Below are 16,245 nucleotides of genomic sequence, written 5' to 3'. Positions count from 1 at the left end.
GGAACAGAAAGACGCAGGAAGACTCCTTTTCCTTCCCCATTCCAGCAGAAGTCAAGGATCTTCTGAAGTGGTGGCTGGATCCAGCCTTGTTGGGGGAAGGGATCTCCTTGTACAAGAAGAACCCAGACCTAGTGTTGTTTTCAGACGCATCAGAGTCAGGTTGGGGGCGCAACACTAGGAAGCAAGGAGGTCTCAGGCTCTTGGGAAGGAAGTCAGTTGGAATGGCACATCAACAACAAGGAGCTGATGGCCATTTTTCTAGGGCTAAATGCCTTCAAAGACTCAGTGTCTGAGAAGATTGTAGAGGTCAACTCAGACAACACCACAGCTCTTGCGTACATCAGGAAACAAGGGGGGATTCACTCTCTGTCTCTGTTCGAAACAGCAAGGGAGCTCCTTCTTTGGCCGAAGGAGAACAAGGTAGATCTGCTGACGAGGTTTGTACAGGGACAGAGGACTGTGAGGGTGCACATGCTCAGCAGGAAGGGGCAGGTTCTTCCCACAGAATGGACCCTCAACCAACAGGTCTGTCAGAGTCTGTGGAGGCTGTAGGGGAGACCCCTAATAGATCTTTTCGCCTCCAACTTGAGCAAGAGGATCCCCAACTATTGTTCCCTGGTTCCGGACAAGGAGGCGATAGCAGTGGACGCCTTTTTGATGGATTGGACGGGGATGGACACATATGCCTTTCCCCCGTTCAAGATCATCAATTTGGTCGTCGGGAAATTCGCCCTCCTCGATTCGGGACGAATGATCCTGGTAGCTCCATTCTGGCGAACGTGAGAATTGTTTACAGAAGTGGTGGACATGTTGATGGACTTTCCAAGAAGCCTTCCTGCAAGTCCAAAGCTGCTCAGACAACCCCACTTCGAGAGGTATCATCAAAACCCCCTGGCTCTCAAACTGACTGCCTTCAGACTATCGAGAAGCTTGTCAGAGTGAGAGGATTTTTGGCGAAAGCTATCACCAGAGCGAAGAGGGCTTCTTCACAGAGAGTCTACCAGTCCAAGTGGGAGACTTTTAGAGCTTGGTGTAGGAAGCACAAGGTTTCCTCATCCACTACCTCTGTGAGCCAGATTGCTGATTTCTTGTTGTACCTCAGGCAGGACGCTAAGCTGGCAGTGTCCACAATCAAAGGGTACAAAAGCATGCTTGCTACAGTCTGTCGGCATAGAGGCTTGGACTTGTCTCACGATAAGGACTTGCATGACCTTGTAAAGTCTTTTGAGACAACCAAACAGGTCCAGTTAAAGCCCCCTTCTTGGAACCTTGATGTGGTTCTTAAATTTCTGTGCACCAAGAGATTTGAGCCCATCTCACAAGCTTCTCTTAGGGAGGTTACGAAGAAAACCCTCTTCCCTTTGGCCATAGCAACAGCTAAAAGGGTCAGTGAGGTCCATGCGATTGAAAAGCAGGTAGGCTTCAATCTGAATGGAGCAGTTTGTGCCTTAAGAATAGATTTCCTCGCCAAGAGTGAGAACCCTTCAAAGCCCTGGCCGAGGACCTTTGAGGTTCCTAACCTGACTAACCTAGTGGGTCAAGAGCAAGAGAGGCTCCTCTGTCCAGTCCGAGCCCTCAAAGCCTACTTGTCTCACACTAAAAGTGTGAGAGGCTCTTCTAGCTCCTTGTAGTGTTTGGTGAAAGATCCTCAGAAGCCCCTTTCTAAGAACGCTTTGTCTTTTTTCCTGAGGGAAGTTATAAGAGAAGCTTATCTTTTATGTGAGGAAGAACACTTCGGCCTTTTAAAAGTGCAGGCTCACGAAGTGAGAGCCATCGCAACCTCGCTTGCTTATCGCAAGAACATGTCGGTCAGACAAATTATGGATGCAATGTTCTGGAGGAGCAACTCTGTGTTCGCCTCTCATTACCTCAGAGAGGTGAGAGTGGATTATGAGAAATGCTATACCTTGGGCCCATGCGTAGCTACGGCATCTGTATTAGGCAAAGGAGTTACTACCTCCCCTCAACCTTAGTTTTTGTATGCCTGTGTGTGGTTTGGTGTTTTTAATGGTTGTCTGAGGACATCGACTTGTGTATAGTCACCTCAGTCTAGTTAGATAATGGTTATCTACTTTGCAAGGTTAGGTGGTTGGTTTTGTAAGGTTGCAATTGTTGGTCTCACCCCGTTGACAGACTCGATTGAGTGTTTTCAGCACTGCAGGTCACATCCTGGCTGACACTCCTAAGGGAAAGCAACTCAAGAGGCAGGAACCTTTGAAGTCAGCTACCTTAGCAAGTAAGGAATCAAGGTGTTTTTTATCCTACAACTTTTTTTGGTTGTTTCCCCAACGATGTTTACTGTCTATCACCCTCCTCCAAGTGTGTGAATCAGCTATATATATATATAACTGCCAGGTAAGTTTTATTCATAAAAATGGAGTTTTTATGATAAAACAAAGTTTTATGAATACTTACCTGGCAGTTATATATATATTCTAAGGCCCACCCACCTCCCCTCAGGAGACAGGTCGAGCATAGATGAACTGAAGAACGGAAAACGGGAATGATTCCTAGTAGCACCCAGTAAGGGTTGTTAACCACCTAACTGCACAACCACCACAAGGCGGTTGCCGCAATTTTTGAAAAATTCTGCTGAAAGTCATAGACTTAGGCTATATATATATAACTGCCAGGTAAGTATTCATAAAGCTTTGTTTTATCCTAAAAACTCCATTTTAACGTTTCTGACCCGTGACAAGGTATGCAACTCCTAGATTGGCCTGGTTTGTCATATGCATGCGTCCAGCAGCATACAAGTCTTACATACGATGGGGTATTGGCTTTAAATGAATATGCACACATGGGTAGCTCATACGCAGTAACAAACTTTGAATGTCATTATTGCTATTAATTGATTAAGAGGTTATTGTCTTATATTTATTGGAGAAAAGACTGCTGAGCTTAGAAAATTAGAAAATTTCAAATGTGGGCATATTGTTTATGATTGATGTACCTTTTGTGAATTTTTTTATAGTTTTGCCTAGATGATAATCTCAAAAGTAATATATTTAGTTGAGAATGTGAAAGGTAATTTTATGATAGTGCTAATATTTTTTGTTTTCCCTAGATCCAGGTAACTGGTGATTCAAGAGCTCAGACGTCATCACATAATGCCCTTGAAACTATATTGGGTCACAGTCTTTGGAATCCTAAATCATCACCATTGATGAAAACCCTGACGAGAGATAGAAATCGGAAAAAAATTGTTGATATTGTGAGAAGAAAGATAGACTTTTATAGCTGCTTAAGCCAAAGGTTACCAGAGCTTCCACGTGCTGTACAAGTTTTAAGGGAAGGGCAAAGAGTGAATAACCGGGCAAGTTCTACACCCAGTTTCTCAAAAAGGATGAAGGAAGCGCTTGAATTAGCATCATTGATTGTTATTGGTCATTTAAAATGGGGGGAAGGACACAATATTATCAAACACATAACGCAGGTCCTTAGCCAGATCAAGAAGCTCAGTTTGAAGGAAAAAGTCCCCTTGCCAATTTTAGAAGACATCGCATGCAAACTTCAGAAGATAGATAATCCACATATGGGACAGCTTAATGACATTTTGAAATTAGCAGAAAAATTCTTGAAGCAAAACAACTCTATGTATGTGGAAGCATTAAGCACAAGTAAAAATCAGACACAGATTGATAACATTGAAGATGACGAAATAACATTCATTTGTGAAAATAGTAAAGATAATAATGTCAGTAAAATTGATATTGTGAATGTGGACGAAAGTGATAAACTGATCAGTGAATGTGGAAAAAGCGCTGGCAATTCATTCGGGCCAGTGGAAAACTGTCGTGAAAAAAGTGAACAAGGTGAACATAATGATATTAGGGATGAAATCGCAAATAAGAAACTTCAAAATAATTCTGAGTTGAACAGTGTAACTGAAGATATTGTCCCCATGGAACCTGCAAATGAGGTGGAAGATTCATTCTATTTAGTTGATAATAGTAAAAGAGAGAGTGAACGTGAAAAAGATAGGCGAGCTGAAAAATCAGCGTTGATGGGTTTTGAAAATAATGATGTTACAAGTTCAGATGTTAATATTAAACTTCAGAATAGTGAAATACCCGCTGTAGTTGAACATGGACAGCTTTTCAGGGGTAGTAAAGGAGAAAGGCTAACAGCAGGAATAAGAACTTGTAGTTTGAGAGGAGAAAGTAATGTGAGTAAAGATGTTGGAGATTCAACAAAAAAGAGACCCAAAAAAAATAAACCTTGGAAGTGTACCTTATTAAATGTATTGCAAGGTCTTTCAAAGGATAGAACCCGAGAAAATTTACTAGAAATTCTTCAAAGAATAATGTCGTACTATGACCATGTGCAAAGGAGATTACCAGAATTGTATGATGCCATATGTGACCTGAAGAACGCACAAAATTTCTTTCGTAAGAAAAAATTGATCGCAAATAAAGTTACGAAAAAAATCAAGGACTCATATAGGCTGGTATCCCTTCTAACTCTTGCTCATCCTAAGGACGGAGAACTTTATCATGCTGTAACAGAGATATATTCACAGGTGTTGGCACTAGGATCTGCAGCATATATTCCAGAGCATATTATAACGGGTATTAAAAAGGTTTTTAGGCAAATAAACAATCCTTGTTCAAAAAGAATTAATAATTTAATAAGTTTAGGAGAACGGTATCTTACTCCAGAAAGTAATGATAGCGAAGATAATGTCAAAGAAACCATAAGTAAAAATTTTCAGCCAAAAAATGGAACTGGTTATAGAGAATCAGTATGCCCAACAACCAGAATACAGAAATGTTTGACTGCTGACCATGACCTGCTCAGTAACAGTAGCATAGTGGACATTGCAGATAATAAGGATGATAAAAGCGAAAGTGTTGGTATTGCTGTGGATAATGCTCAAGAGAATATTAGTTTTGGAAAGATGGAAATGTTTGATACACAGGTCCCATTATCATCTGAGAAGAGACTCAAATGTCCAACTATAGAGGGGAAAAGTGTTGAAATATTTAAAAAGGGTAAAGGTGCCTGTGGGGTTGCAAGAAAGGAGAGGGTAACAAAAGAGAGAGTTGGCCCAGTTTCAGAAGAATTGGTAGATTCCAGTAATTTTCAAATGATGTTCCCAGTGAAGAGAAAGAGCAACACTTCTGTAAGAAATACTAGAAAGCGAAAACTTAAAAGTACTAATGAAATTTATGACAAAAATAGTTATTTGAGTGAAGCTGATGTAAGATTTAATGATAGTTGTACAAAAGATGGAAAAACAAGTTGTATTGGACTGACTCCTTATTCAAAAGAGCAGAAAATGGGCGAAAAACAAATGGAATTACCAATTGATAATTTATCTAAACGTACATATGGAGAAAATTTTCTATTAGAAAGTGATGAAGTTATTGAAAATGAAAATACCAGAGCAGGTGTTAAAAGGAGAAAGGGTAATGAAGGACAGCTTTTATCTGCTCGTCCAAAAAAAATAAAGCCTCAAAATACAGAGTTAAAGAGGTCAAAGAGAAAAGGAAAGGGTAAAACTATTGAAGCTGTGGAATGTAATTTAGTTGAAGGTGTTTGTAAAAAACGAACTCGGAAGAAAGTGAAGGGAAAGGAACCTAATGTAAATAGTTCTGGATTAAAGTACCCAAAAGCTAAAAATAAGAGAAAAGTTATATCTAGCAGGCTAAAAGCTAAAATCCCACTTTAGGAATATTAATTAAATAGAAAAGTTTGAATACTGTTGTGATTGTGATTACTAATAATACGAAGAATATGCTTCAACATTGTCATTCTTGGAGGAACTAGAAGTTGGAAGCTAAAGATCAGATTTATCAGGCTAATACTGTAAAGGGTTTCCTTGCAGGAATTGTTACTTGATGGTCTTTCAGCATACCTTTGTTCCTAAACTGCATTCACTTTTTAGCCTTCTTTTATACTTCTATTCCCACCTCTTTTCTTCCATTTTGTCCAACCTCTTGACAATTACTTTGTACTGCAAGTCCAGTGTTTTCCCAACTAGTTGCCTATGGGTACTGAATGCCTCTCCCTCCCAGGCTCGAGTGCAGACACCTATGACCCAAATTCATTAAACTAATGCTGAATTTATTATTTGTTTAGAGTTTCAAGATCATTGACGTAATCAGTAATTAAACTGTATGCAGACCTCGTGCACCTGAAATTTCCATTTCAGTGCAGTTATACGAATATATGCTACTATTTTGGGAGTCAAACCAGGAGTGCCATTCCTGCTGGCATTTTCCTACATTCACGCAAAGTGTTTGTGTGTTAACTATGTTTTAGGATGAAGAATATTTCAGTAATGTAGGCATAAATTTGAATGTTTAATTTGCATTTGTATTTTTATGAAAACTTCACAATCTAATTGTGAGGAAAAAATTTGCTATTTCTGCTTTGCTAGTTTCATATTTGCATGTATTTTGATTTTTGGGCATGCCTGATTTGCATAAATTAATCATACCACAAGCTGAATCTATACTTTTGTTAGATTTTTGTATTATACGATGGATGTGTCAGTAAATGGTATTTCAGTTGCACCACTAAGGATGATCAATGACATGGTTGAAATAGCTGAAGAACCCCAAACCACTTGGCTAAATGTTGATTTTTCCACTATGGTCATAATTCCATCAATAAAAGAACTTTCTAAAGTTTCATTAATTTTTCTCTTTTCATATGTGGCATTTTTAGATAAAACACTTATAAACATTACAAAATTGGCAGACCTGCATACTATTGAACTTCATTTCCCACAGTTGGAGCCTCTACTTGGTTCTTGCCAAGTGTACTGATGTCAATACATTCAAAGGTTTTGATTCTTCAGATTCCTTTTATCGATGAAATTTTTGCATTTTAGAAATGCATTTGCAGCATAATTTTTATTTATTTATTTTTTTAATTTGCTACTTTTGACATTTTGCCTTGGTTGAACCTTCCCAAAAGCAGCTTCTTGTTTCCTATTCTGTGATGGAATATTTTTAAATATAAGGGAGATGAGATTCTTACCCAGTTTCCCAACTAAAAAGACGTAGAGTATTAGAATGAACCCATGACTTTCAAGAGCAAACAAAAATTTATCATTAGGCTTGTCTTTATGGTTACAAATGGCACTAGGAATCTCTTATTGTAAAGTTACAATGTGTAAAATATGTACCTTAGATGACATGTTCATTATACAGATTACTTGCATCAGTAGATTGCCACCGTTTTTGCTTCAATGCTGCAATTTTATTTTTTCTCTCAGTTCTGCAATCTTATGTTGCTTTCTCTTTTACTATGGCAAACCAATGTTGTTTCTAGCTTCATCACAAGAAAATTGGTAAAAGAAAAGATTAGAACATGTTTTTTTTTTCTTGTGTTATGATAACCCACAGCAATATGTTTTACCATTTTGTATCACAGTTCCATATATCCGTATATGCCACATTTATGCAACAATATAAACAATGGGTTCTGTCAATAGCCTGACACCCAGCTAGTGCATATGTATTTGCTCATAACTGGTGATGTCACTGCATAGGTTCTATAGAACGATATGCATTCAAGTTTTCTGGTTAATTGTAGTGGATCCCTCAGAGTACAGTAAATTAAATTAGACAATAGGGGACCATATTTTAAGTAACTGGAATTATTGGATACATTACATGACCTTAGCACACACGATGCCCTAACCTAAGGCTTATTATCCATTTGAATCCAGTATTACAAGAAAAGCCTAGAAAATTCAAGATTTCAAGAGGTTTTGGAGATATTTATAGTAATTGAACTGGATAGATATTAAGTGAAAGATTGTTTTAGAAAATATTGTTTAAATTTACCAGCATATTAAAAAAAATTGAATGTCTTAGAACTGAAAACCAAAAGCATTGATAGAAATGAGAAGCAATTGTCTTATAATTTGTTATCAGTACTTATGTATTTAGACTTGAGTTTGTTCAAGGGATCTATTCTTTTATTATAAATACTGTATCAGGTTGCAAAGGTTTTTTCCAATTTATTTTAATCATAAGTTACCCTTCTATATAGTTCTGTTTACAGTCTTGAAATTTTTAATGAATTGTTTAATCAAGGAAAAGGGATTTATGTCAGATTCAGTTTTCCTCTGACTGGAAAACATCCGATATACATTTTTGTGTTGGAATTGTTATACAATACTGTGCTTATATATTTATTTGTAATATAAATACATTCTACAGTGTTATTGAGTAAGTTTACTGAAACCACTAAGTCAAGTCTCAATGTGCCTAGTTCTGGTGAGAACATGTAACTTCATAGTTTAACCAAGACCTTTTAAGGCATTTTTTAAATTGCGTCGTATTCGTGAAATTTTTTTTTTTTTTTATATATATATATATTTCCCCACCTGATATGGGAAACGGGTAGTTGTGGCATGACTTCTACACTAAATGTTACATTGAAGGAAGGGAATACTTTCATGAACAGTGTTTTATAGTGTAATGAACTGTATGGTTTTTATGTTCTGTTGTTAGGGGTTTAGAGTATATTAATATACTGACTTTTATTTGAAAAGTTGAATTTTTCCCCTTGAGTGAATTTATATTTATGGCTTTAGTTTCTTACCATAGGGAACTTTTCAAAAGGATTAACAGTATCCTAATTCATGGTTCATCTGTACTCAAGTCAATCTTGTAAATCTTTTGATACATTAAACTTTTAAATATATCAATTCTATGTCGATTATTACTATTGAGTAATTGAACCAATCAACAATTTAAAATTCTAAATTTGAGGCCTCTGAATGGGGTTTAGTCCCACCAATGCACCTCACTTGGCGCTATTTTCTCAAAGTGTCTTTACATCAGATTTGGAAGGGTTCCCAACTTCTCTACAGAAAAGTCGCTTCTCTCTTTAAGAATATTTTTGAAGACTCTCTAGCTGTAGAAGTTGTGTAATCCAAAATCAAATTGGTCTTTTGAGAAAGGTTGGTAGCAAGGCTCCTGGCTGTATACAGTACTTCATTGGTCAGTCAGTTTGTTTTGCTAAATTTTTAAGGGCCCGCCCAAAATTCTGTACTGGTTGGTTGGGCATATCTTTACACATAACTCCTATGAAATGCCTGCAAATAAAAGAATAGCTGTCTTCATATAGATGAACAGGATATTCATTGTTCATTATAACCCATCAGTCATAAAATGAATTATTTGCTGTTTAAAAGTACTACAGTTGCACCAACTTATTACACTGTAAATCAAACCTTTCCAGACCATCTCATGGCCCTGGTCCTACCTTCATTCTGTTATACAATTCCATAAAGCTTGGCTTTTCAAGATCATATCTGTTGCATCTACACTGATTGTGCCAACTTTTTTCGTCTCTGTTGTAATTTAGTGTCGGTGCACTAGGCATTTCTAAATGGCATTTGAAGTGTTCCTTTATCCCCAGGCTACACCCACTTTTTAGTACTGTATTCTAATTTATCCCCATCTCCGCTTCCCTTTTACCATCTTGCTGTAACGATTATTTCCTAATGCAGGTGTAGTAGAGTTTCCCCAGCTGCAATTTGCCCCCAACACCATGTCCTATGGTTCAAATTCTATAAATCATAATCAGACCACTTATGGTGCTAAGTTTGTCACCCTATTTTTGCTTTTCATGAGTTGTTGCAATGTCTGTAACTTTGGAAATCATCAATTGTTTGCTGTTTGTAATTAAAGATTGCAGAGTTCTCAGTTTCATCATTTTTTTTTTTATAGATTACTGTAAATATTGCTAATTTTTTATGTTAATGATTTATTCATGGAATTCATTATAGTATAGTAATAATTAATAAACTTTCTGTAGTTTTCCTTTTTGTCATGTTTCAACAATATGCATTGCAGCCTCAGTTTTGGTCATGTATTTTATCTGTTGCAGCATTTGTTGTGTTTTCCGGAGGTTGCAATCACTGATGATGATAATTTCATCACCCTGTAAGTATTCACTATGCATTACCGTTGTTTTGAGTTATTAAAAATTCAGCAGTCTGGAGAAGTTTCATCCGTAGCTTTGCATAACCTGGAAATTAAACGTTACGCTTTAGACAACGATAACTACATAGCTATTTGCATTTAGGCAGCCTTTGAGGAAATTTCCAGATGGAATGGGAAATATTAGATCATGTCATTTCTTGTTAATCTACTGTATGTACGAAGATATCACCTTGACTTTCAAGGCCTCAGTGGATGATGATAAATATGGTTCAGTTCATCAATATTGACTGTGTAAAAATCTGGAACAGTGTTAGAAAATTGAAGGATGCATATGACTACTGTACATTGTACATGCTATACAGTCTGTTTCCTCTGTGAATTGGCATTCATGAATTCACCCTAGATGCATTTTTGCAGTGAATGGTTTTGGAAGGACCCAGCGTGGGGATATATAGCCCAAATCTGTGGGTTTAATCAATTCCAAAAGAAATTCTCCAGCCTGAGACATCCCTTTTGAAATACTTGATGGTAAGTTATCCTTTAAAACAAATTGAAAAAAAAGTGTAGCGTTGTTCATATCTCATCTTACCATAGCTAGAGCTTTCTTTTGAAAATGAAGTATGCTATAGTATTTTACGTTAGCAGATAAGTTATTAGATTATCATAATTTTTTTTAGAAATTCTGTTCTTAATTTTTTTCAGCTAAATTGGCCCCGTTTTTTTCATTCAAACTTAAAGTAAAAACCTTTTAAATTCCTTTACAATAAAGTAAGAACATTTTGATTCCCTACCATTACCCTCAAAGTTATCTGCTTGCATAGCTCGTAACCCTACGTTTATTTATAGACCTCAAGATCACAAGATTGCCATCTGTTTGTTTTTCTATGCTGTATTTTTATCTCATAAAGAGGTCAAGTTCAATATTGGTTCCAAACACAGGATTGATATTAAAGAATTTCAACAAGTTAAAAGTAAGGTTTTAGAATTGAAAATATTTGATGTTATCGTTAAAAGTACGTTAAAACAAGCAAGTTAGTCTTAAATATACAACATACATAGCACAGGTAGCATAGACACAAATTAGATCGGTACTGTCTTAGCCTTTTCACAAAGAGAGAATGAGAGTATTAATTATATCCATGAACCTCCCCTAATGTCCATATTACTTTTCCAGAAGCATGGTTTATCAACATTAGAGCCCAAAATTTATACTGTAAAAAAAATTCCCATTTTCTAAGTTCATGAACCTTACTTTGATTCAGCCTTGGACTTCACATCACGATTAAGGGTACCAAGGTTATGACACGGCGGCTGTAGTATTTCTATATTCCATTACCATTCTGAAATTCATTGTTTTCTTGTACAGTATACATGCATTTGTAATCACTACCTTAGTTTATTAATTGTATCTTGAAGACAATATTTTAACTTTGTCTCGTATTGTATGGCATTTCTCCCACCTAAGGTAATCAAAGTTGATATGAAAGCAGTCTTAAACTTCTTGTTATTAGGCAAAATTGATGACAGCTCATCTCGCTCTCAAAATAAACGATATTTGTCCTGTACACATTTTTTATAATCATCCATTGTATTCTGTTTAAATTTTTCCACTCCAGCTACCATAAATCTGAATACAAGAAACTTTTCCAATATCCCATTAGACTTCATGATACCAAATCTTAGGTAGGAGTTTATTGTACAAGTTTAGGTCAGCATTTTCAAAATCATAACCATGGATCAAGCCAGAAGCTCAAACCCTTCTTTAATATTGTTTTTCAAATATTTGTTTTACCCGGTCACCTTCATCATCATCGTAACCTCCTCCTACGCCTATTGACGCATAGGGCCTCAGTTAGATTTCGCTAGTTGTCTATCTTGAGCTTTTAAATCAATACATACTTCTCAATTCGTCATCTCCTAATTCAAGTTTCATAGTCCTCAGCCATGTAGGTCTGGGTCTTCCAACTCTTCTAGTGCCTTGTGGAGCCCAGTTGAAAGTTTGTTGAACTAATTTCTCTTGGGAAGTGAAAAAAGCATGCCCAAGCCATCTCCATCTGCCACTCGCCATGATTTCATCCACATATGGCACTCGAGTAATCTCTTACAGTTTCATTTCTAATCCTGTCCTGCCATTTAACTCCCAATATTCTTCTGAGGGCTTTGTTCTCATATCTACAAAATCTGTTGGATATTGTTTCATTGTCATACTGTGACTCATGTCCATATAGTAACATAGATCTCATTAACCTGATACATGGCCTGATTTTTTTGTGTAATTTCAGCGGATTTCTTTTCCAAGTTATTTAACCTAGCCATTGTCTGATTTGCTGTTTTCAATCTTTCATTAAACTCCAATTCTAAAGACCCTGTATAAGAGATCATAGTTCTTAAATATGTAAATGATTATACCTCATTAATCCTTTCTCCTTCCAATGATATTTCATCTTCCATTGCACATTCCGTTCTCATCATCTCTCTCTTCCTTCTATTTATCTAGAGCCCAACCTCCTGTGATATTTCATGCATTCTGGTAACCAAGCATTATAAATCATGTGGTGTTCTGCTAATAAGGACAGCATCATCAGCATACTCTCGTTCAGCTAACTTCCTATTACCAATCTAGTCCAATCCTCCACCATCTCCAACTGTTCTATGCATTACAAAATCCATGAGGATAAACGACATAGGTGACAACACATTCCCTTGGAGTACTCCACTGTCCACTGGAAATTAATTTGATAGGACTCCACTAACATTAACTTTGCACTTTCTATGCTCATGAAAAGACTTAATCAAATTTACATATTTAAGAGAAACTCCATAATAACGGAGGATTCTCCATGCAAAATTGGCTGGTGCACACTATCAAAGGCTTTTTCATAGTCCAAAAATGCCATCAACAGCGGATTCCTATATTCACCACATTGCTGTACGTCTTAAAATGAAAATTTGGTCAGTACAACTTATACCTTTATTAAATCCCATTTGTTCATCTCTCAGCTTTTCATCAATCTTTCTCTCTAGCCTCTTTTGAATAAGCAAACACTACATTTTCATGACAACTGACGTAAGTGTGATGCCTCTGTAATTATTGCAATCAGTCCGATCTCCTTATTTTGCCATTTTCACCAACACTCCTAGCTCCCATTCATCAGGTTTTGTCTCCATGCCACATTCTACAAAATAATCTTGTAATTATTCAGGGAGTCACTTCATTTTCAGCTATCATCATCTCAGCATTTATTCCATCGTATCCAGGGGCTTTCCATCTCTTGAGTTTTTTAAGAATAGCCTCGACTTCAAATAGACTGAATTCATTCATGGTCACATCAAGATCTTTCTCAGCTTCAGGTATATGGATCAAATTATTCCCTTTATATCTATTCATGACCTCACTAAATTGTTCCATCGAAGGTTGCCTTTCTTCATCCTCGGTTGTTATAACATATCCATCTCTCTTTTAGATGAGTGTATGTTTCTTTGCCCCAGTAGAGATTTCATTAATAATTCGGTGAGCAATTCTTACACCATAGCCACTCCCTGATTCATAGCTTTGTCAGCCTCATCTTTACTGTCTAATTAGTCTCTCTAGTCATTCCTGGCTTTTCTTTTCACTTCACTATCAATACTGGAATACTTAGCATGCTCTACCTTGTAATTTTCATTACTTCCTCAAAAACTTTCAACAATCAATTTCTGTCTTTGTCTCCTTTATATAGTATCCCAAGTATCATTTGATATCCATGGTTTTCTCCTTGTAACTACATGTCCCAAAAATTCACTACCAACTGACTGATATATGTTCTTAATATCACACCATTCTTCATTAATTGTCTGCTCTTCTTCTCTGAAAATCTCTAAGACTGCAAATCGATTCCTACATTCAATTGCAAAGGTTTCTCTGTGCTCATCTTCTAGAAGCTTGCAGGACTTATTCTAATATACCTTTGGTATAATAAATAGCTTTAGCTCTTATGTCCATTCTTACTTGTTTAACCATTGTCATGGCTCATTGACTAATGCTAATATGAACTCTGCTCCTTTGACTCCTTTTATCCATGCTTGATTGAAAGTTTTTTTCAGGTTTTCAAAGCCTACTCTCTTCATGAAACCTGTATGTACCTGTCCTCACAAATTTCCCCTTGTTATGATGATAGCAGGTACTTTAACTTAGTATATAGTGGCATTCCACAGGGTTTTTAGTTTGAGATTCATTTACTTTGGTGTCGAGGGTTGGAGAACCCTTTCAACCCCGGCAATCATTCCTGTTATTCATTACAATATCTTATGTTACAATTATTAAAACCATTATTGCATCTTTTTTTCTGTTTGGTGATCCTAATGAAAATTATCTATTATCTCTTGGGATTTTTTTTTTTTTAGTTTAATGGTCCATGAGTAGATTTCGAGTTTCATTCTAGTGGGATATTTTTTAGTTTTATTATAGTTAATATCCTGTAAGATGTTTCTTAAAGCAAACGATGTGTTAACTCCTCTGCTGAAGGATAAAAATTCAAGACTAGTTTTGCTTCAAATATGGACATAATCCTCTTCTATCGTTATAGAGGAGACCCTGAAAATCATTTGGATCAGCTCTGGTCTCTGCTACCCAAACAGTATCCCAAGACCTCTGGCCATAATCTCTCCATATCACAACCTTGTTGGGGTGTTTAGCAATTGTTGCAACAATTTTTCATCATTCCTTGCCTTTCCTATTGTCTATTTTTGGCATCTTTGATAATTATCCTTAGTACTGTACGTGCTTGGAATCATCACTGATTTAGTGGCTTCAGTTCACATACTTCCGTAAATACTTGTAATATTTTGGCTGCTTGTGTGCCTTTCTTTTGGCATGTTTTGCTCCTCGACTTCAAGGGTTATTAAATTCACTCTTCGTAGACTCGGAGGGATTTTTATGCTCCTTGCAGTCATCATGCTAAATTAACTATGGACTACTTTGGAGTATCAAATAACTGCTTCATGACCTTTATCCTGCTTTTTGCATCATTAGTGAGACTGGTTGCCACACTTGTGTCTATTGCTTTCAGATCTTTTTTTTGTACTTCACCACTACTTAATTGCATATAGTTTTCTTAATAGTCTTGGCTGCTGACAAGTGTGTCACCGAGATACAGACATCATCTTAATTGGGAGCATTATCCACTGCTGGAGCAATTCTTTCAATTTTATAAGGTTTTTGGAAAAGAAATGAACATCGCTGGTTTTTCAAGACTGTATCAGCTACCTGTAGTCAATGCCATCATGAATAATTGAAACTTCTTTTACCTCGAGACATGTATCTTGGAACTATTGTAGTCTTTCAATTTAATTTTAATGGCTTGACATTGGACTTTCTTTGTCATAGCTCTGGCTACTGCCAAGAAAATTAACTGGTTGTAGTAGGTTTGCCAGGTCACCAGCCACCCGATGAAACACTACCACTCGAGTTATTGAGTCCTTTGACTTACCAGACAGTACTACATTGGATCCCTCTCTCTAGTTACGGCTCATTTTTCCTTTGCCTACATACTCCGAATCATCATAATCATTTCCTACACCTATTGATGCAAAGGGCCTCTGTTAGATTTCCCAAGTCGTCTATATCTTGAACTTTTACTGTAATTCAATACTTCTCCATTCATCTACTTCACGCTTCATAGTTCTAGTGCCTTGTGGAGCCCAGTTGAAAGTTTGGTGAACTAACCTCTCTTGGGGAGAGCAAAGAGCATGCCCAAACCATGAGCTCATCCACATATAGCATTCGAAAGTAATCTCTTATAGTTCAATTTCTAATCCTGTCCTGCCATTCAACTCAAAATATTCTTCGGAGGGCTTTATTCTCAAATCCACAAAATCTGTTGGATATGCTTCCATTGTCATACCACGACTCGTGTCCGTACAGTAACGCCGATCTCACAAAACTGATATATAGCCTGATTTTTGTGTGTAATTTCTGGCAATTTGATTTCCAAACTTTACTCAACCTAGCCATTGTCTGGTTTGCTTTTTTCAATCTCCTTAAACTCAAATTCTAAAGATCCTGTATTACAGATCATAGTTCCTAAATATTCAAATGATTCCACCTCATTAATCCTTTTTTCTTCCAATGATATTTCATATTCCATTGCATATTCTGTTCTCATAATCTCTGTCTTTCTTCTGTTTATCTTGGAGCTCAACCTTCTGGGATATTTCACGCATTTTGATAAGTAAGCTTTGTAAGTATTGTGGTGTTCTGCTAATAAGGACAGCGTCATCAGCATACTCTAGGTCAGCTAATTTCCTTTTACCAATCCAGTCCAATCCTTCTCCACCATCCCCAACTGTTCTA

The 16,245-nt window shown here is 36.7% G+C and overlaps 1 protein-coding gene across 2 annotated transcripts in view; it reads left to right on the top strand.

Annotated features, from left to right (window-relative positions):
* Positions 1 to 8,514, top strand: part of LOC137632996 (uncharacterized) — a 113,238-nt gene extending 104,724 nt beyond the window's left edge. For both annotated transcript variants that reach the window (XM_068365164.1, XM_068365163.1), the window contains exon 7: positions 3,068 to 8,514. In XM_068365164.1, coding sequence (XP_068221265.1) covers positions 3,068 to 5,674 — 2,607 coding nt within the window. In that variant the 3' untranslated portion in view covers positions 5,675 to 8,514. The remainder of the gene's footprint in view (positions 1 to 3,067) is intronic.
* Positions 8,515 to 16,245: the final 7,731 nt, after the last annotated feature.

Source organism: Palaemon carinicauda, chromosome 42, assembly GCF_036898095.1.
Source record: "Palaemon carinicauda isolate YSFRI2023 chromosome 42, ASM3689809v2, whole genome shotgun sequence".
NCBI lineage: Eukaryota > Metazoa > Arthropoda > Malacostraca > Decapoda > Palaemonidae > Palaemon > Palaemon carinicauda.
This window is presented reverse-complemented; position numbering and strand designations above follow the sequence as displayed.